The sequence below is a fragment of the Anser cygnoides genome, chromosome 5 (genome assembly GCF_040182565.1).
Source record: "Anser cygnoides isolate HZ-2024a breed goose chromosome 5, Taihu_goose_T2T_genome, whole genome shotgun sequence".
NCBI lineage: Eukaryota > Metazoa > Chordata > Aves > Anseriformes > Anatidae > Anser > Anser cygnoides.
This window is the reverse complement of record NC_089877.1, coordinates 50,859,079-50,880,258: the sequence shown is the minus strand read 5'-3', so window position 1 is coordinate 50,880,258 and position 21,180 is coordinate 50,859,079. Positions and strand designations below refer to the sequence as shown.

General features: G+C 44.7%; 2 protein-coding genes across 5 annotated transcripts in view; one reads left to right on the top strand and one right to left on the bottom strand.

Annotated features, from left to right (window-relative positions):
- Positions 1-14,291, top strand: part of ASB2 (ankyrin repeat and SOCS box containing 2) — a 31,453-nt gene extending 17,162 nt beyond the window's left edge. For all 4 annotated transcript variants that reach the window (XM_048070496.2, XM_066998286.1, XM_048070494.2 and 1 more), the window contains 4 exons: positions 800-971; positions 5,824-6,385; positions 9,691-9,844; positions 10,619-14,291. In XM_048070496.2, coding sequence (XP_047926453.1) covers positions 800-971; positions 5,824-6,385; positions 9,691-9,844; positions 10,619-10,755 — 1,025 coding nt within the window. In that variant the 3' untranslated portion in view covers positions 10,756-14,291. The remainder of the gene's footprint in view (positions 1-799; positions 972-5,823; positions 6,386-9,690; positions 9,845-10,618) is intronic.
- Positions 14,292-16,336: 2,045 nt separating this feature from the next.
- On the bottom strand, positions 16,337-19,115 carry FAM181A (family with sequence similarity 181 member A). Its single transcript, XM_013177521.3, has one exon. The coding sequence runs from the start codon at positions 18,077-18,079 to the stop codon at positions 17,210-17,212; it is 870 nt and encodes a 289-aa protein (XP_013032975.2). The 5' UTR covers positions 18,080-19,115; the 3' UTR covers positions 16,337-17,209.
- Positions 19,116-21,180: the final 2,065 nt, after the last annotated feature.

Genomic DNA, 21,180 nt, shown 5'->3' with positions numbered 1-21,180 from the left:
AAAGATAAAGCTTTAGGTGCTAAGTTTTGAAATGAAATATTCATTAAGACTTGCCCAAATGAAAGCTGATTAGAATTCTCATTCAGAACTATGCAGATGTATTTATAAAATCCTGTTTTAGCCTGTATATGTACTAAAATTGAAATATATTATAAATAGTATAAATGTACATACATATGTACCTACATAAATATATAGATTATAAGCAATTTTAAAATGAAATAAATATATAAATCATAAATACATAATCATATAATAATTTACTTTGGAGAGCTACTATTGAAGTAATCTAGTCCACACTTCTGCTCATGAATATTATATATACATAGCGTAAATATATAAGTACTAATGGAATTATTGTGTCCAAAGAAAAGGCCATGTTAAATAAAGAACAAGCATATTTTAAAGTGTTTGTCTTTGAGACACAGCTGAATGGAGCCTCGATTCATAACTGGGATCTCATGTTTGACACCCTCTGTGCATTTTGTCCTGAAAATATCTCCGCTTTCCTAGAGTGCATTGTCACTTTATCACTTTACTTTCCCCAGCAGTCTCTGAGTAAGAGTATGATTCCCTGTTTAAACTCTCCCTCATAAAATTCACATCATAGTAAAAGCCAGTGGAGATCTATAATATAACTGTATCACATTGTCATTTTGCTGCGATAAGACTTCATTCGCATCCTCTTTCTGCACATGGTGTAACTCCAGTGTCATGGAGATTTATGGGTTCATTCAAAGTATGTTGCTCCCATCTTATTTTAACCTTTTGGTGCTACAAAGATTTTCTTCCTTCCTAGGTGCTGATATAAACACTCAAGCCAGTGATAATGCCTCTGCTCTTTATGAAGCTTGTAAAAATGGACATGTACCTATTGTGGAGTTTCTTTTGTCCCAAGGAGCTGATGCTAACAGAGCCAATAAAGATGGCCTGTTACCTCTTCACATAGCAGCCAAAAAAGGGATTTGCGAGTAAGTTTTAGTTCATTTCATAATTTCATCTTTTAGATAAAAATACAAAGTCCTTATGAAAAGGAGAACGTAATGTTCCAGATCCAATTCTGAGCATTGCAAGCAAGGGAGCTGCCGCTTTCAGAGCTCAGGTTGGAAATCATAAACTGAACAGAGTGTGTTTTCCGGACGGGGTGGTGTGAGCAGGGATGTGAGGTGAAAGGTCCCTTTAGCTTTGACAAGATATCACCTATTACAGCTAAATAACCCCATGTATCTTGAGAGTGGATTAAATTGAGCTCCACAAAATAGGCTTGAGATAGAATAAAAAAGCATCTGTATAACGGGTTAGTACTCAACAGCTATCACGACATAGCCTAGTCTGCAATCATTTTCCTACATAAATAAGCCCAGAGTGATTTTTCTCCATAAGCAGAACATGCTGCATTCATCTCTGGTGTGTTCAGGTTTTATGAGCCATAGTTCAGCTGCTGACAGCAGGAAGTGGTTAAGTGAATCTTTAGGGCATTAGTGAGATTGTTGCTAGAATATGGTGTCCAGTTCTGGTATCCTGCCTTTCAGAAGGCTTTCAGGAAATTGGAAAAGCTTCAGAAACGAAGTATAAGGATCACCCAAGGTCTGGAAAATATGCTTGTTAGTGAGTAATTAAATACTCTTTCATGGAACAAATTCATAAAAAGATACTTTTTTTTTTTAATTAAATGTCTTTGGGATAGAACTGATTATATTCTGTAAACACTGAGAAAAGTACCTAATGGAAAAAATAACCAGGAATTGAGTAGATTTACTGGTCCTCTGAAGTAGTTTTTTCTAATAGGAGAACACAGTCCTGCCTGAAATAAATGACGTCAGTTTAGGAGGTGTTGTCTAGGGGTGGGATTGTTGCACTGTCATGTAAGTAGTGCTTCCCTATCTCTTTCAAGACCCAATAGGAACTGACATTGCAACCTGTTTATGAGCCTGAATTCCTGAGCATTTCCTTCTGATCCCAGGGTGAGTTTTAGCTCCCACCTTAATCCCTTGCCACAGCCCACAGCTATTTTTGCAAAACACAGTCACATCTCTGGTTGCAGTGACAGACCCCTTTGGTGACTTTAGCGGACTCTTCTGACTATAGCAATTTCTGTCAAAATCCTTTAAGCAGTGATTAAAAGAGGGAGTATGTCCAACTATGTCCAGAAAAGGCTGTTTCTAGATAGTAAAGCCATCTTTGCAGACTGCTAGAGCAGATTCTTATGTATTTCACAATGTCTGAGGAATTAAAACTTTTGACAGTGCTACACCTCCCCACAGTATCTTTTCTCTTAGCATTTTGGCCCATTTGGGAATCCCAATTACACTTCTCAAATCACTTTGATAGACCTGAGGATATTTATTTTCTGCAATTGCAGTAGGCCTGCTTCTTTGTGGAAGTTGTATTCAGAGGGCAGCCCAGTGTGAATTTACATAATTGGTTTATATGCTTCTAGCATGTACATAAATATCTTGCATAGACTAATACAGGCACAATTCAACATTTTCTCCGGGGTTTGACTTACAAAGACAGTTTCTTGAAAACAAACACATTTTAGATGAGAAATGTGCCAGAGACAAAAACCAGCTCCAGTCGCTCACTTTCAAAAAAGTTGATCCAACAGTACAGTAAATTGATCTGAATCCAATCTGTATATAGAGTCTAGACCAGCTCTCTGAATCTATTCTTCCCCTCAGAAGATCCACACCCCAATCTGAAAACAAATTTACATGGAAAGTCTGCAACCTCAGTCCATCCCTATGTTATGAGAAAAAGGGCCTAATTCAGAGATCACATCTATCATTGCTAACACTGAGCAGCATAAATGAGACCAGAATTTATCTCAAACTCAGTTTGTTCACTTGCAAAAGTCTGAGCACAAATTTTTTGCACAACTGCCCAACTGCTGCAAACAGAATTGCAAGAGGATGAAAAAAAGAAAAAGATCTCTTATAAATATTTATCTAAATGACAAAGCTTTAGCCCGATTGGCTGATCGTTCTTAATTCCTTTGGTATTCAGTAAAATAACACCCTTCATGGTGACCTCTCTTTGTATTCCTGCAGATTTAATACGTAATTCTGCAGGAATTCTACTCTTCAACTTTTTGCCAGAGCACGAAGGCTCCCTACCATCAAAAAGCAAAGAATGTAGTCTCAGGGCTTAACTGTCAACTCTTGTGTCTTGGTGTTTGTTTATTTTAAATGACACCTTGTCAATACTGACATGAAATTCATAAGGGTCATCTCATCAGCTGTAGGACAATCGCAAGCAGTCATTTAACTCCTTCCCCCTTGGAACCAAGGAGCTGAGAAGAGTTTGTGAAGTGTGGGCAGATTTATTAAGTAAATGCAAGTCAATAATCTCTTGGCATGCTCATAGTAAGGATGCTCTCTGCCTCTTCCCTATAATTTCTAGCAAATGGAAATCCCAAAAGCAGGTGTCAGGGATAAGGGGACACTCAGCACTATTTCAAAACTGTGTAAGAAGCTCAGCCTTGTGACAGACACGAGCTGTGGCATGGCTTGTCCAGCTTTGGCTGCCTTCACTTGAGCTCCATTCTCCTTCCCACCAGACAGGAAAGACTGCAGTGGTGGAGACACCACATAACTGAACCAACTCGCTTTGAAGGAAGAAGAAACAGACAGGTACTAGACACAGAACTAGATTCTGATAAAATACGATGATTCCAGACTTTCCTTTTTGTTCTCCCAACAAAGTCTGAGGTACAGGGGTTGTACTGATATTTGTGGCACTGCAACATTTGGATATAAAGCCTCAGTGTGGCACCCCTGAGGTGAGGTTCAGGTCCTTGCAGACAGAAATGAGGCAGGTTAGAACTTAGATGTGAAGAGCTGGCTGAAGCACATATTCTGGAGGGAAAGAGCAAAACAGACCCTTAAATCTTCAAAGGAGTTGGTCATGGGATGACAAATTCTGGCACTTGGCATGGTGTCCTCACAGTGCTTTGTGCCCTTTCTGCTATTAGGGCTCTTATAGAAAACATTTGCTAATGGTGGAAAGTTGCACGCTCACCAATATCCAATCTTCCTGCTCCCTGGTGAGCATCACAGTGCTGGAATGAGTGAGGATGCTGGAAGAAAAGAAAAAAAAAAAAAGAAAAAAAAGTGCTTCACTACCCAAGATATTTACGTAATTTAAAACAACAACAACAACACAACTTCTGTTTAAAAAATAAGATGTAAAAGTAACTTGGAAACATCAACTGTCCACCATGTAAATGGGAACATAATCCTGTAAAGTGTTATGCATCTTCAACTCTTCTTTCAGCTCCTGAAAGCACTGGAGGCTCAGTCTTTCACAGGATAATTCAATGCATCACAAGCAAAGTTTTTTTCCTGAGACTAGGGCTTATATTTTGCTTAGTTCGATATGTAAATATACGTTTGAGGGCCTAGTGTTGGAACCGGCCATTGAAGCCCAGCTGAAGATGTGCCACATTTTAAAGGAGAGAGACACTACTCATTGGGAAACTGAGCTCTGCATGTTTGTTAAAAGAGCTGTTGAATGCCAGATAGAGTCATCTGCATGAGAGGAGGAGGAAGAGGTGTGTGACTTGCTGGCTGCCACAAGTCCCTTTTTTAGATGTCCCTGTCTCTGCAGGCATCCCATAGGGAGCATGGGCATCTCCTAGCACAGTAGGCAGGCTCAGGTCTGATGGTCCATACTCTCTTTCTAGATCTAGCTTAGGGCGACTGTCTGTATCTACAGAATCAGGATAGCACCTTAGCTAAAACACCCAACTTTATGAGCAGGAAATGAGGGTTTAACCCATGGGTCTGGTTATGCAGCTCCAGTGACAACTGTGGAGACAAAATGCTCATGGATTTGAAATGGCAGGGGCCTTGTACATCATATATTTGAAATTCTGATTACGTAATGAGAGCGGCCTGATTTATGTTGCTGTGCTAAAGGCTGCATCACACTTTCCAATAGCAATCCCTGGTTACTGGGGTTTAGGACTTGGCTGTACATTTTTTCTCCCTGGGCTAAAAGCATGGCAACCAGCCTAGAAAATATTTGTGTTTCTTTTTCTCTCCTTTCCTAATTATCTTTTTGGCTCCCCATGATCTGGGATGGATGTTGATAGCCCCACGGATTTGCCACAGCCAAAAGCTGCACAGTGAGGTCCTCCAGGACGGGTCTCAATCCAGGGTAATAACTGAACTGTAAAATCTGGCATGGAGGTCTGGAAACCAAATATATAGTTTATTCCAGCTCTGTCCCACAGAGGAAGGTTTGGTTTCATCCCTTTTGGTCTCAAGCCCCTTGCTGCAGCTGTGACCCATGAGGCCTACCAACATCTTGTGTGGGTGAGCACTCAGCAACAGAGCCATCATGATGGAGGTGGGGATGTACAACCCCTCTTTCAACAAGCCCAGCCTGCTTCCTCAGGCAGTTCTTCTGACTCCTACCCACAACGCAATGGTGGAGGTGCAGAACATCCAGGAAAGCCCATCTGGGTGTTTGCCATTTGGGTTGTGGCACAGGAGTGAGTTACAGCAGGATAGGTGAGGAGGCAGCACATTGCCTCTTCCATTGTAAATGCCTCTGTGGCTGTCAGTACCTCACAGAAACTGGGTGATAATTTCGAAAAATTTGCTCCTCTCTGAAAGAGGAGTCACCGAACTCACATTTTTGTCAAGGTAAGAACATAGGGAGATGAAGACAGGTTTCAAGTTCACACTCTGGTTTTGCTCTGAGTGAGTTGTTCCTGTGCCAGTTAGTAGGCTCTTAAGGTTACAACCACAAAGCGAGGATTTGCAGTAGATCCACTAGAGCTCACCACTGCTCACTGGCTCTCCATCCATCCATCAGGATTGTCTCCATGCTGATCCCTGTGACCAGCCGCACCCGTGTCAAGCGCAGTGGCATTAGCCCCCTGCATTTAGCAGCCGAGCGCAACAACGATGATATCTTGGAAGAGCTGATTGATGCTGGCTATGAGGTGAACACCAGCCTCTCCAATGAACGCTCCTGCCTTTATGAGGACAGACGCACCACCCCCCTCTATTTTGCTGTTTTTAACAACAATATCTACGCCACAGAGCTCCTGCTGCAGGCTGGAGCCAACCCCAATGTTGACCTCATCAACCCGTTGCTCATCTCCATCCGCCACGGTTGCCTGAAGACCATGAAACTGCTTCTTGACCACGGAGCGAACATCAATGCCTATATTTCAAGCCATCCTACCACATTTCCAGCGACCATCATGTTTTCAATGAAGTACCTTTCTGTGTTGAAATATCTCCTGGATCTGGGCTGTGATGCTGTTTCCTGTTTTCAGTGTCAGTATGGAAATTGCCCACACCCTGCATTAAATTACAGACGGGACAGACTTAATGATCCTCAGCTGTCCACAGAGCCAACTGTAATACAGGTAAGCACAGCTTAATCTACCTTTAGCACTTCTGAGGACATCTCTCACCTATATATCCTGATAACTTCATGTATTTCTTCTCCCACCTTTCCTGCAAGAGAAGTTGCCTTTAGTTCTACTTCACTTACGTAAAAATAAGGCTTAATAAGAGTATGCGAGAGCTCCAAGTCCATGTTCAATGAAGGGGGGAGAGCGGGGGGAGGGAGAGGGAAGATAGGCAAAATCTGCTGTTGCCCTAGCCTGAATTTCAGGTGAATTATAGGCATCTTGACAGCTTTTGCTGTCAGATCCACAATACTCTTTTCCTCTGGACCTGAGGTGCGAGGAGTGAAGCATGTTTTCTTGACAGGCAGTGTCAAATGGGCAATAGAAACATGCTTATGTTTCTCACCCTGTAACACCTGTTTTATCTAATAGAGAATTTAAACTCATGGTTAAATTAAAAATGTATAGTCCTTCACTTTATGAGGGTAAAATAGTGAATGTAAATTGTTGCGATTTCTGAATCTACTGGATAAGCAGCCAGGGAGAGGTTATATAAATCACTACATTAGCTACATGATTGCACATTATATTCAGTTTTCAAACAAGATTAGGAGATTTAGATCCATGATTCCATATTTTCAAAGCCACTTACAGATTTTAGATGACCATGTCTTACACGTGTATCTCTGCAGTCCTTTCCAAATCTCAGCTACCATTTCCATTGAGCTGGAATTGGATTCTCAGTCCCGTAAATGACATTGCATAATCTCAGATTACACTTTTGTTGTGTGTGATCTTTTGTTGACTCCTTCCAAAATATCTCAAGGAAAATATAACCCTCCAGTCACAATTTACTATCCTTCAACATAAGACACTACAAAAACTCTCAGCATCACAGTCCTCTTTCTCTATTGCAAAGCATTAGGGAAGCTGTAAGTCAACTCCTGTATAGTTTAAGTGTACCATTGTGTGATTTAGAAGATAGTGTCACTTAGACCAAAGAAATAGTCACCAATAAACTGAATAATTTCTGAGTCTTGAACCATGATAAGGTAGGAAGTAGAGTGAAAGAAGGCTGGAGTTCCAAGGCAAAGAGAGAGGATTTGTCTGTACCCTCTGTGATATCCCAGCCACAAATAAACTGGTCTGTTTTTACTTAGTTAAATGTGTATTTCCTTCTGGATGTCACCTAACACTATTTTATAACATGTAACAAAATATTGGGTCACGCACAAACAGAGCCATCACCTCAAAAGTCAGACCACGTGAGGCAGGAGAAGCAAAAGCTGTGTAAATTTATATCTGTGCCTAGAGAGAGATTGGTGAGGGACAAATGCACACAGAGCAGAAAAAGTGATGCCTTCCCTCCAGTGTTATTTTAAATTTGCTTCTTAGTGCTAGGTTTCTGGCTAATAAAGTAAGGCTTGTGTGGTATAGCTTTGTGACGTGGCTCTGATATGGTTTGTATTCTAAAATACAGAGCATCATATGAAACTGTAGCCTTTTCTACACAAAAGGTGTGCATTTCTTATTTCCTGTATGGAATTACACAAGGAAAATAAATCTGAATTAGTCTTTACACAGTAAAGACAATGAGCTATTGGAGGTGGATTTGAAAAATACATAGCTATAAATCATTATTGCTTCTACTGAATTAGTGTTTCCTGGAGAAAGTGAATGCAGAAAAACGCATGCTGTCTCAGTCCCCATTTCCCGAATTGCAGTGTCAAAACCATGGACGTGGGGAGTGAAGCAACCTACTGCCGCGAGAGGGCATTCGGGGGCCTGCCAGGACTTCAGGCAAAGTATGTTCCGAGTCCAGAGTCACTCTGTCCCCGAGACAATTCCACTGCCTGTAGTTGCAGTTTTGCATTATTTTGCTTCATTTTGCTCTGCTTGCTTTCTTGTAACATGTTTTGGAACATTTTTAATCTGGAAAACATTTTTGTAGGATGAGCTCGTGAATAGGGAAGAGAGAAAAAGACAGGCAAAGTCTCTGGCAGAGATGAGAAGAGGGGAGCAATAAGATCCAGAGTTTTATTACTCTGAAACTGTGTCCTCATTTAAATTCTGTCAAAGTGGAGTTAATGCTTGGAGGTGCAGTGCAGAGCCCCAGTTTGCACGCTGTATGTGTAACTGCATGGTGAGGGCATACACTGGAGAATGTCAGATATCCCAAACTGAATTTCCTATAAACAATTTGGTAGAAAATTCTGGGTTGTCCACTGGTATCCTCCCAACATTACTATATTTAATTTTTCTGAGAAACATTACATGGGGATGCTCAGAGAAACAAAGTCAGAAGAGCAGTAAACACCTCTGAGAATGTTCTCACTATGAATGAAATGACCTTATAATTCTCTACAGCTTTATTCTTCCTAGGTGTGCTAATATTTTATTTCTGAATAAGAATATCCACACAAAACCTTAATGCATTACGAGTTAGTGCCCATACGTGTACAATTAAATGAGATCTAGTTACAGGAGCTTAAACTGAAAGAGGTTTAGGCTGGTACATTTTCTTTCCCATCTGGGGTGGGCTTGGAAGGTGCCTCTAGACAGTCTCAGTGACTAAGAAGATGGATGATGCATAAGTCACCATTACTCAATTGTGTCCAGCTATGTGTCTGAGTTCTCATCCACACAGCATGATTTAGTTCATCTTAACTTATCTGACTGCTCATATGCAGATAAATCCACGGATATCTTCATATGCAGCAGCCTAACAGAAACAGATGAAGCTGTCTGGTATAATACATGCATTTAAATCAAAGTGTGAAGGCAAGTAACTACTTTTTTGAAATGATGCTGTTTCAAGTCAGCTCTGTGCTTCAGTATTTCCATAAGCAGCCCTCCATGCTAAAGCTCTGAGTACTCTGCAGCTTGCCCTGTGGGCAACAGATGCCAAGAAGAGAAAGGGACCCATCGTGCTGGGTCATGGTGCTTTGAGCTGCATGCACCTTGCAGCAACTCCCTCACCTGCTAAGGGCAAAGCTCTGAGTGCTCTTCTTCCCTCCCATTCCCCTGGAAGTAGAACTGTCAGACCCCGTAAACAATTCACCATCCTTTCTGTGCTCCAGAGATGGTACTCCAGCAGGGTTTTGTGTCCTCCTGTGGCTGCAAAGAGGGGATTCTGCCCTCAGCTGGAAAAAAAAATAATAGAGGCATTAGTAGAAGTTTTCCCGTGGTAAACTGGAAATAGCCTTCACAGCTGGTAGAAATTTGGGACCAAAGGAGTACCTGGGATTGATGCTGTTGTCATAGTTTCTGAAGGTGCATTTGTCTCTCGCTGACTGTAGTGAATTTGTTTTTTCTTGAAGTTTTGTGACATGGTGTCTACTCCAGAGATGAGTCGCTGGGCTGGGCCAATTATTGATGTTCTCCTGGATTATGTGGGTAACGTGCAGCTCTGTTCCCGGCTCAAGGAGCATATAGACAGCTACGAGGACTGGGCTGTCATTAAAGAAAAAGCAGGTATGGTCACTCAGAAGAGAATCCAGTAAAAATTGTCTCACCATTGGATTCAAAATGTCAGTCACCATCTCCTCTTATAGTTTCAATTATTTCTATTGAAAAGTCCTATAGGTTTTAACCTGATCTCTGCAGAACCAGACAGTCAGTATCCATCCCTTAAACTCAGAAGGATTTCCTACTGAGACTGATTTACATTTTGGACCAGTTATGAGGCACTAGAAATTGCTGGGGTGCCATTGACTCTGATGTTAAATCCATCAGTTGTGGATCTGACCCACTGGAAATAAGTCTTTGCAGTGCCGGAAGGCTTATTTGGCTTCACCTGGGATGCAGGCAGATTAGGGTAAGTGGCCAGCATGACCATCTCCACAGCGAGCCAGCAAGCACCAGTGGCTCTCCTCAAATATCCTTTCTCACAGGATTCAAAGTCTTTCATAGACATTATCAGAATTAGTTGTCCAGCACCAAGCTAAACTGGGAAGGTGTTGCATCTATTTTCAGTGGGGAGGATGAGTACTGTGAAGCAGCTTGCTTAAGTCCTCCTAGAAAGCCCACCGCTAGGCTGAGATGGGATATAGCACCCCTTCCTCTGGCCTTCTTCCTTCTCTACGCCATGCCTGAGAATGAATGAGCAGCCACTGATGCCAGACGCATCATCCCTCCGTTACAGAAGTCCCCTTTTTCCTCCTCCCATTCTCCTCTTGCCACTGTCCTAGCTGTCCCTCTTGAGTTTAAACCTGCTCTGCTCATGTTTCTGACCTTCCTCTCTTTCAGAGCCCCCACGGCCTCTTGCCCATCTTTGCCGTGTCAAGGTACGAAGCCTGATCGGAAGGAACCGCATTAAACTTATTGACACCTTGCCTCTCCCGCACAGACTGATTCGATACCTGCAGCATGATTACACGCAGTGACCTCAGGCATAGCAGACACGCAGCGGCTTCCCGGCACGGCACCCAACACCATCGGCATGGTAAGGGTGCACGCCACGCACAGTGGAGAGGAATTGCTGCTGGCTTGGTCAAGTGCACTCCAATGATTAATCTAAAATCTAAAAGAAATATGCTTCTGGAGCACAAGTAAGAAGAAAATGGAGGAGATGGATAAACATTAGGTTTTGCGGGAGAAAACACATGTGATTCACCTCAGAGCTTGGTCTGCAAAGAAAAAGAAATGAAAGACAACTCTGAAGAATGAATAGTTCTGAAGCAAGTACCAGTGGGAGACTGAAAGGTATCCTGGGGTCTGGTGGAGCTTAGCATCCTTGCTGTGATCACAATTCAGAAGTTGTCAAGAGTCAACATATTTGGGAAAACAATCACATTTCATTCACTGACTGAGATTTTTATTTTAGTTTCTATTCTATGTTTTGGATTTCTGCTCAGTGTGCTGATTGCTGATTCTCTGATAGTTTGACACCAGCTTGTTAACACTTATACTTTTATTCTTTGGACCTTTCTTTTTGAGTAGAGTACTTGATTTCTGAACATTCAAAGCTCAGAACTTTTTAAAAGACTAAAACCCAGATATGCTGATTCCTTTAATACTCAAAGGAAGGTTTATTTAAGAAGGATATAAGAATTGTATTTACACAAAGCAAATACAGTTCATGTTGTATTACATTTGCAGTAAGAAGGAGGTGAAATTCTGCTTGAGAGAATTTTCTAGACTGGGGGTTTGAAAGAAACTCTGAGCTCTTTTTTATTTTTTATTTTTCTTTTCTGTAAATTAGAAATAGCTGCACTGTAAACAGTAGCTTGAGTCTGTCATGAAGCTGATATCAGAACAGAACAAAGGCCTAGAGGAGCATGGACAGTGATGGAGAAAAAAGAGGCAAGGTACGTAGGGAAAGACAACGCTGCCAAGCTAACTTTATCTGTTGTTCCACTGGAGTATCTCATACCTATGAAATCCAACCTCTCTTACCTCCTTGGACCTCTGTGGCTATAACAATACCATCACTGGAAGAAAAGAGAGAGTATCTCAAAATGAGGAAATGCAGACTTTGAGATTTACAAAAACAAATGCACAAAATTAGGCTTCTAAATCTTTATTCAGATTCTCAAACAATGCCAAGTTTCTTGTGCCAGGTGTAGTTCCACTGAAGCCAATGGGACGACATTTGGTGTCAGATATTATCGAGGCAGAATAAAAGTCCAAGGATTTAGCCCTGAATTTCCTGACTTTGGAAGTCTGAAGTGTCTATTAGCTCCCTTTGACACTGATGAAAGTTATTATCTCAGCTTCTTTGAAAATTAGGTCACCTATTTACAGCTCAGATGCACAACTGATTTATGGCAGCTTAACAAGTTGCCATCTATCAGCTGAACCACCATAATTGTCCGTGAAATTCTTTTATTGAAGTTTTTAACAAGTCACATTCCCTCACAGCTGGGGAGGCTGAGGAGCCCACGAAGGGTTATTGGCAGTGTCTGCAGCTCAGTTGACAGGTGTGCCTTGCTGAACTGCTACAATTTGATGCGTGCCTCGGTCCCACCCAGGCACCTAGGTTGAGATGAAAGAGCCTAAATTTGTAACCACATCTTGGCAGATCTTATGCTAGCAGCATGCCCATCCTTAACTTAGGTAACAAAGGAGCTGTGCAGTAGGGTTTGTTTTGATACCCCACCAGAAACCTGACAGATCTGTTCTTTCTTTGTTGGCCTGCGTACCATGGAACCAGGTAGAAATACAAGTAGGGAAAATGCATTGCACCAACTTTTCTTTGTTTGTAGTTTTACACTTCAACACAGGACTAAAAGTGTGTTGCACACATACAAGTCTGTCTGGGCACAGGAGTCCAGATTCTGTGATGGTTTTGCGTGAAATTTGTTCAGCATTCTTGGGATAGGATGTGAGTGGGAGCAGAAATGGTTACAGCTAAGGGCACTCTGTCCATAGCTGTCCCCTTCCCAAATGCAGAAGCGGTTGAAAAACCAGTTGCGATTCACACTGAACTGTCACCTTTTTGCAAAGCTTTGGAAAGTCAGGTGTGATTCCTCCACTGTTGAAATTTCATTCACTACCTTCCATTACTACCAGGACCTGCGCCCTTGTCCTGCAGCATGAGCCCCACCCCTCATACAGGGAGGAGTGAGGTCCCTGGGGGTACCGTGCCATCTGCCCAGCACAGCCATCCAGAAGATGGAGCCTCCCAGTGACACCAGATAGGAGCTGGCCACCACTTTTGGCTGTACAGAGAACGGCTGGCTGAGCAGGCCACTGAAACCTCCCCCAGCCTTGGTGAGTCTGTCATCTTTAGAGCAGTATTGCCAGTGGAGGCCCTGCAATTGTAAGCAATAGTTTGAGAAATGGAAAGTCACCAGTGGAGGTCTTGCATCCCTCACCTTACAGGGCTGAGCAGTAAAGGTCTGGGTCTTCCTCATATTGACGTAAATCAGAAGAGAAATACTTGAAATTAAATGGGTGTAACAGAGCAGAATTGTAGGGGGTGATAGACACACAACACGGCCTGGTGGAGACCATTTACTTAAGCATCCATTTGGTGTTCAGTGACAGCCCTGGAAATTTCTGGCCGGTGGAAGGATTCGAAATGACCACCTGCATGCATAACTGCAGAGGTGCAGTTTCATTAGCCATCCCAACCGGGGTATTTCCCCTGAACCAGCACTGTTATGTCCTTGGACAAGCCCATACTCGGTTTGGGAAGAGCAAATACAGAAAGTCCATTTCTTTTTTCAGCCAAAAGACCTTCATCTCTTTTGGGAGACTCATGTCCTGGTTGCTCTCATCTGCCTGTCCTGAGCCACAGAGCCACTGGCCTGATGTGAGCACACCGCAGCTGCAGGAAGGGTAAGAGCCCACACTGCACAGAAACTGAGGAGAGACAAGTATGTTAAAGGGGGAATCTAGGAATTGTTATTGCGTCCTTTCTGCTTGATCTTTACTGCAAACCTTCACACAGTCAGTTTACATTTATTTGCACTGAAATGGAGCCAGCTACCTCTCCTACACTCCGGTCACTGACACAAGGTTTTACGTGTGATACTGAATCTGCAAAAATTTGACGATCATTTATGCATCTGTCCAGAAGTTGCTGTGAAAAGACAAATACCCAACATCCCAAGCAACCCAGGCTTTGTAAGCAGATCAGTCATCCCAGTGCAGGGAAAAGTGGCTTGTTTTTATGGAGCATGATAGAATCCTCCAGAGATGATGACTTTTTGTGAAATGTTGTAGGAATATTTCATGACCAGGTTACTGTACTTTTTCTTACTGCAACATGTGCAATTCACTTTATGTTCTCGTGCACTTTTTTGATTTTTTATTTTGTATGAATGCTTTTTCATTTACCTCTCCCTTCCCATTATTTATGAAAGCTATTGTAGTTTCAACAGTTTAAATTTGCACTGCTGTAGTAAATAGCAGCTTTCAATTGTTATGTTTCCATCTTTCAAACAAAGTATGAATTAAACAATTAGACTCTGAAGAGTTGTCATCTGTTCTGAACAATAGTATTGAACAACCAAACACTAAAATAGCCAGGAAAAGTCTGAATCAATCCAATCTTGAACAATTAATAATTTTGATGGCAATCTCAGGGGTGAGAGAACAAAGTACTGCAAGAGAGGAGAGAGAGTTGTTATTCTTTGCAAACCTTTTGGAAAGTCTCACGCATCTCCATTCAGTGATTCTGAATATACTTAGCAATTCTCTTCTGTTCGTTTGCATTTTACTTCACTGCTGCTCCAGTTCAGAGCCCCAGCAAGGGCCAGTTCCTGCTCTGGGCTGGGGAGGGAAGTTCCATGTCACAAAGGAATTTAAGGATTTTAAAACACAATATCAGTCTGAATCTGAGGGTAAGTGTGTAAATCTAAGTGCGTTAGCACTATAGAACCAGAATGGTCTGGTTCTGTACTTTGACTTAAAATATGCTATACAGCTACAACAAAAATGTACAGCAACACACATTCAAATTAACAGTTAAAAAAAAAAAGAAGAAAAAGAAAAAAAAGATTTGGTATTTATAAGGTAGAAACTTGATTTTAACTCCCTTCATTTTCTGGATTTCTTCAGAAATAAAATTTCTGCAGAAGCTATCCACTTTGCCAAGTACGTCAATGTTGACAGAAATCCATATTCTTGTGCAATATGCAGCACTTTCAAATTTCTCCCCTGAATTCAAGCAGGAGCACTTGCCCACAGAGATCTCTGCAATACCCGCTGCTCATTCCATGAGCTGCTCTGGTCACCCAGAGGGAAATCAAGAGTGGTGCCAAGGAGGCTGCTCTGCATTGGCAACACTGAGAGAGAGCAGTTCAGCAGCGGGCTTCATCTGGATTACAACAGTGACACAGAGCTGTTTATGTGAGAAAGTGCTCCTATTTCCTTGTAAAAAATACCTTGCCTACAGCTCTGCAATTTAAGAACCATAATTCTCCTCCCACTAAAGTAAATAGGGCTACTGTCTCTGATTTTTTGTTGGAGTCTCCTTGTGGAGAGGGACAGTCTCCTTGTGGATTTTTTTTTTCCCCAAAAGACAAAACATAAAGACATAAGTATATTCATATCTTCACTTCTGGATCAAGAGCTAACTTGATGCCTTTATCTCTTAGACCATCTCTTTACCACCTTGTACCTTGCATGTAATTGCATGTATGTGCTACCAAAGCCATTTTTTTGCTCTGTCTCCTATAGGAGAGGCTTGATACATATGTGAAGTACTGGTAGCAGTGAGAAGGCAGTGAAAACCATCTCTGCTTCTACTTTGGATCTGCTAGACCAGCACACTACAGCCATTGTTTCCATAAAAGTAAACATCACTGGGATAAACTGAGAGGTTTGGGGAAAGAATAAGCTACTTTTGGCCTCAAAGTAGTTTATGTCCTAACTACAGTTGCAGCCTGGTTATATAACAGCAAGCTCCATCACAAGATCCAAAATTAGACTCCGTCGTGGCTTAAGATGATAATTTTTTCATGACCAAAACTGGAAATTGCAATGAATGAATGAAATTTTCATGACTGCACTTGAAAGAAGCATAGCCTGTTTTTCTCTTCACGGAGATACCAAGAGTGATAGAGCGCTACAGTAGCCAGAGGCCAATGATATTGAGGCCATTTTTTGTTGAATCCTGGGAGAAGCTCCAATTCACTCCAGCGAGAGCAGGTTCAGGTCTGGGGAGGTCACAGATGTCCACTCTCTGTCCCTTTTTTCCCCCATAACACACATCTCCTGTCCTCAGTGATTTATTCCAGTGTAACTGAATAGTTATACACCTGAAATATTAAAACTTTCAGATCTCATGTTCTGTGCCTTAGCAACACCTTCTCTGCGGGTTTAAGAAAAACTTAACTTAAAAAAATCACCTATTAGCTTTTACAATGCCACTTCACTAAAATAATTAAGAAAATACTGGGCAAATCATTTGTAGCCAGGCTTTGTGATCACATCTTAAAATCAGGCAAAATAAAAGACCTCTGCTAGATGGAAATGAAGGCAGGCTATTCTGTGCTCTTTTCTATCATATTTTATGTTTTTGTATTCAACAAGTTAGACAATTTATCATTTTTTTTTGGTTGGTGCAGAACAATTTCTGAGGCAGAAATTCATTCAGCTTTCATTTGCACTGGTTTAACACCAGCTAATTTCCCAGCCTCAGAAGAATTACATCTGATTTACATCACTCTGAATGGACAGAGATTTCAGCCCTCGTGTCTAACCACCAGTTGCAAATTAAACCTGTGTCTACCCAGTGGGGCAAAAGTAAACACACTACATTTGCAGAATCACTAGAATAAAATTACCTCCTTTCTTCCTTTATTTTTTTTAATTCTCTCAGTATTTACACACAAGAAGAGCTTAAATCAATTCACAAACATGGTTTCTACATTAAATACTGTCCTTCCAGTCTCTTGCACGCAAAAGGAAGTGACCTGAATATCTTGACTTCTCCAGAATTACTTAAAAGTACAAAAACTGTTTCAAGAAGTTTAATTCATTTCATTTCGCTGCTGTGGCCACAGGGCAACCTCAGGAAGATGTTCCCACATGGAGGAGGTCTCCTAGGTGTTACAAGTGCTGACTGTGAATGGCCCGGAGCCCCGCTCACCATGGCTCGAACAATGTGCTTCCACAAAAGAGGCCTGGTTTGCCCCACACACCGTGCCACCGGCTTCATAAGGCTTATTCCTGATTTGCACCCGTGTGGTGAGAGGAGAATGGAGGCCAAACAGTTACTGATTCACTCCAGCCTGTGCAGGAGGACAACGGTGTGTTCGCCGCCGTCTCTGGATGGAAACCCCTTCCCCACGCTGCCAGCAGCTCGCACCCACTGCCCAACCTGGCACTTCAACTCTCTCTAAAGGGCTCGTATCCAGTGTGACACCCCCCAACCCCTTCCCCCGGCTAAAGATACCCAAAAACATTGAAAATCGGCGGGGGGACAGCAGGCTTGGTGGGGATAGGTTTCAAAACCACGGGCCTGTAGAATTTCTGCCCCGCACCCTCTGCCTCCTTGCAGAAGGGCTGTGCCTCGGCCGGCAGTGTGGCCGCACTCTTCCTCCACAGCCCCAGCCCTGGGAAGGGCGATGGGGGCAGTGTCCCTGGGGGCTGGTACACGGCTGGCCCAGGGCATGGGAAAGGGCAGCAGGTCCAGGTGCCCACCCGGCCTGAGAGGACGCCAGCAGGGTCTTTCTCCCCTGTGTGCAGGGCAGGCTCAGAGGGGCTCTCAGGACCAGCAGTGTCCTGGCTCCTTTTGCTTTTCTTCCCCTCAAAGGAAGGAGTGTCTCTGGGGGCTGACAGCCCCTCAGGGCCCGGGGGGAAGCCCCTGGATGGCAGGCTCTGGGCCGGCCTCGGCTCTTCCCAGAAGGAGGCGGGGAGCTGTCGTTTCCTCATGGGCACCTGGTCAGGCCTGCCGGCCTCAGGGTTTTGCTCCGGCAAAGCCCTCTCCCCCGCCAGGCTCTCCTCCGCCTCGGCTGCCCGCAGCGCCTTCTCAGCAGCAGCCCCGCTGTGGGGGCCGGGGTCGGGCATCTCGGACTGGCAGCCACGGGCCCTGTCCTCCGCTCCCCGGCGCGGGCCGCACTCCGACGGCTTGCCAGGGTGGCACCGCGGGACCCGCGAGTACTTCTGAGAAAACCGCTTGAGCTGCTTCTGCAAGTATTTTCTGTGGTCCACCGACCGGCGGCAGGGAGCGGATTTATCCAGAGCTGCCTTGATGTCACTGGAGGCCAGGTTGACAAAGTTCAGCAGGGTTTTTACCTCGCTGTCCGATGCCATTTCACTGGACGTCGCGTGCAGAGTTTCCCATTAAAAGTTTATAATCCGTCCCGAGCAACCTGCGAGACACGGCGGGCAGGCTTGGAGCGCGACGCCTGCATTCAAAACACATCAAGAAAACTGAGGGAGGATACGGGAAGCCGTCAAACTTCTCAGCTATGCCCACAAGTTGTCCATCAGGTCGCCTCCGTGCAGGCAAGCCGCCGGCAGAGCTGCCGCGCGCCCGCGGCCCCTCAGCGCTGCCCGGGCACGGGGTGTCCTGGCTTAATCTTGTTAGGTGAGGCTTAGGTGGGGAGGAGAAGCCGGGACGGCTGCTCCAGCATCCCTGCAAGCAAGCACGGACACTCACCCGGCACGCGGGGGCTTCTCCGGCGGTGCTGGCGGAGGAGAGCCCTTGCCGCTAATCTCGTTAGGCAGGTTACACACCGCCACCCCGGCGGAGCAGAGGCAGCCGGTGTGTGGAGGCAGCTGAGCGAGCACTTGAGCAAGCTGAATGAATATCGACTCCGCCGAGTTCGGGGCTCTCTCAGGCCAATCAGGAGCCACTTTGCCAAATACAAAGCATCCCAATCAGGCATCAGCCTCCCCTTCTCACATTCTTTGCCATCGCAAATTGTTGCCATGGGGACAGCCACAGAAAGACAGCTAATAAATACAATCATTTCCCCGCGATTTCTACCATTCTCCCCTATCCTCTTCACCCCTACCAAGGCCTTTCTTTTTTAAAGGCACAATCCAAAGGGAAAGCGCCGATGATGAGTTAGGAAAGTTTAGGCACCCTTTTCTCTGCACTCCCTGAAGCTGTCTGGGGGCTGATACTGACCATGCTTCATTGGCACAGGACAATGTAATACGGGGGACCGGGCTAGCCTACTTTTAACCGTTCCCCATCAGAGACTTTTTTTTTTTTTCAGGGGAGGATGATGTCAGAAAAAGGTAGGAAAGGAACAAATCTCTAAAGAGATGTGCAGATATCCATGGAAAGGGAGCTTGAGCGCTCAAGAATCTTGTCTTTATGTTTGCCCCCTCAATTGAGTTACACAAAAGCTGAATTACCCATTCAAACTACCCGGACAAAAGGATGGAGTTGGATAGTACTCTTGCATCTGTAGTCAAACAGTTAGAGACTTAAATCGAGTCGTCATGATGGAGAAAGAGTTAGACAAAGCCCATAGAATTGCCATCAGCAAACATTTTCCTGTGTCATATTAGTGGGTCTCCATGACTCCCCCTGGCCTGGGGACAATAGCACAAGTTTGCACACTCGACTACTGTCACCCTGCCAACGCTGGCAAGGAGCAGAAACAGGACAATCCTTTAAGGGGAAAGCATGCCCGCTGCAGGGAAGGTAAGAAGAGAGGGAAGAAAAGGCGTGTGAAATGCTAATTGAGCTGCTTCCTTTACTGATCCAGAGTTATGCGAGCCCTCCGCCTTCTCGCAGGCTTGTCCCTAAGGGGTGGCAATAACTTAATAGCACAGTAAAACCGGGAGCCAGGGGAAGAGGAGAGCAGAAGGGCTGCCCTTGGTGCACGCCGGCGGCGCAGAGCTGGCGGCAGCCCCGCGTCCCAGCCTGAGACCCGCTGCCTCCCACTGCCGGCACAGCGCTGCTCCGGGGATGGGAACTGCGGAGCAGGCGGCAGGCTGTGCGTGCCCACAGGCTGGGAGATGCTGCTGGCTCGGGGGCAAGCACACCTGTGCCTTGGGGAAAGCAGGGACTGAAGTCCAAGCTGTCCCCCGTTTTGCAGGTAAAATCTTCCTTGCTGACAAGAGGCATCGAAGGTCTGAGGGCTGAGTTGAAAACTCTGGCATTTTCCATGTATTTCTATTACTCTGATTTTCCTTAAAGAAGGACAAGAACCAGACTGTGCCACTATACCATGCTCCGGGCTTACTCCTCAGTGTCCTCATACCAGTGCACCCAGCGCTGCTGCCCGATTTCACACCATTTGTCCCAGTCCAGCCCAAGCCACACGTGCTGGTGCCCACACTCAGATGTTGCAGGTCTAGGGAGACCCAGGAACCAGGACAGAAGGAGCTGCTACAGAGCCATTTGCACCATGGCGGGCTGTAATGTGCTGGCTGGATAGAAAACCTTGAGGGCACCTTTGTGCTGTCTGAGGCAGGTGAGGCTGGCAGGGCGAGGGGCTGCTGAGGGCACTGGGGCTTCTCTCCTTCTGTCCTCCCAATTTCTATTGCAGAAGCAGCTCCCCGGGAGACCTGGTGCAGCTAACCCTGCCTGTACCCTTCATCACCTTCCTCACGCCATCAGGATGCAAATCTCTGCACAGTCTTCTCCAGTAAGACCTTGGGGAGGGAGGGGAACAGGGGCAGGGACAGGACACAAGAGTTTCCAGTCACCTGCTCGAGCATCTATTTTGGGATGCACTAGCTGGGGTTTGCCCTCTCTGTGACCCAACACAGATCTTTCTCCTGCAGCTGAGGTTACAGAGAGAGGTTTTGTGGAGTTCATTTAACGAGACGCACATGAAGGGATCACACCTCTGTTTTCAGGAACAAACTGCCTCCTGTGCTCGAGCGTTTGCCCCCAACCTGACCATCATGTTGCATCCACCTCCTGATGGAGCTAGTTGGTAGCCCAAGGGAATGTGAGAAAGAGACAGAGAGGTGTGGGACAGATGCCAGGGAGCAAAGGATTGACTCAGGATGTTAATGAGCTTTGTCCTCAGAGGCCTGGGAAATTCATGTCACATGCTTTGAGACCTTATATTCATTACAGGCAATTTATAGGAAGGATATGGGATATATACTGGACAATACAGGAAACCTAGCACCCCTCCGAGACACCCATCGCTAAAGTTCTCTCCCAGTCCCCATCCATGCCTGTCCCCTCCTGGAAGGACACTTGCCCAGGTCACGGCTTCTTGGCCACCACGTGGCAGCTCCCCATGCCCCAGTGCACTTGCTGCTCCGGCATCCCATTGCCTGCAGCTGGGTAACGGCAGGGAGCTGGAGGGGAATGAACCGGCAAGTGGGATTTAAAAACCAGAGCAACCCACCCTTTCAAGGTCAGACTCAGGTTGAGCTGCACAGGGTTTTCTCTAAGAGGCCACCGGAGCCCTTTTGTTCCTCGCTGCTCTCGC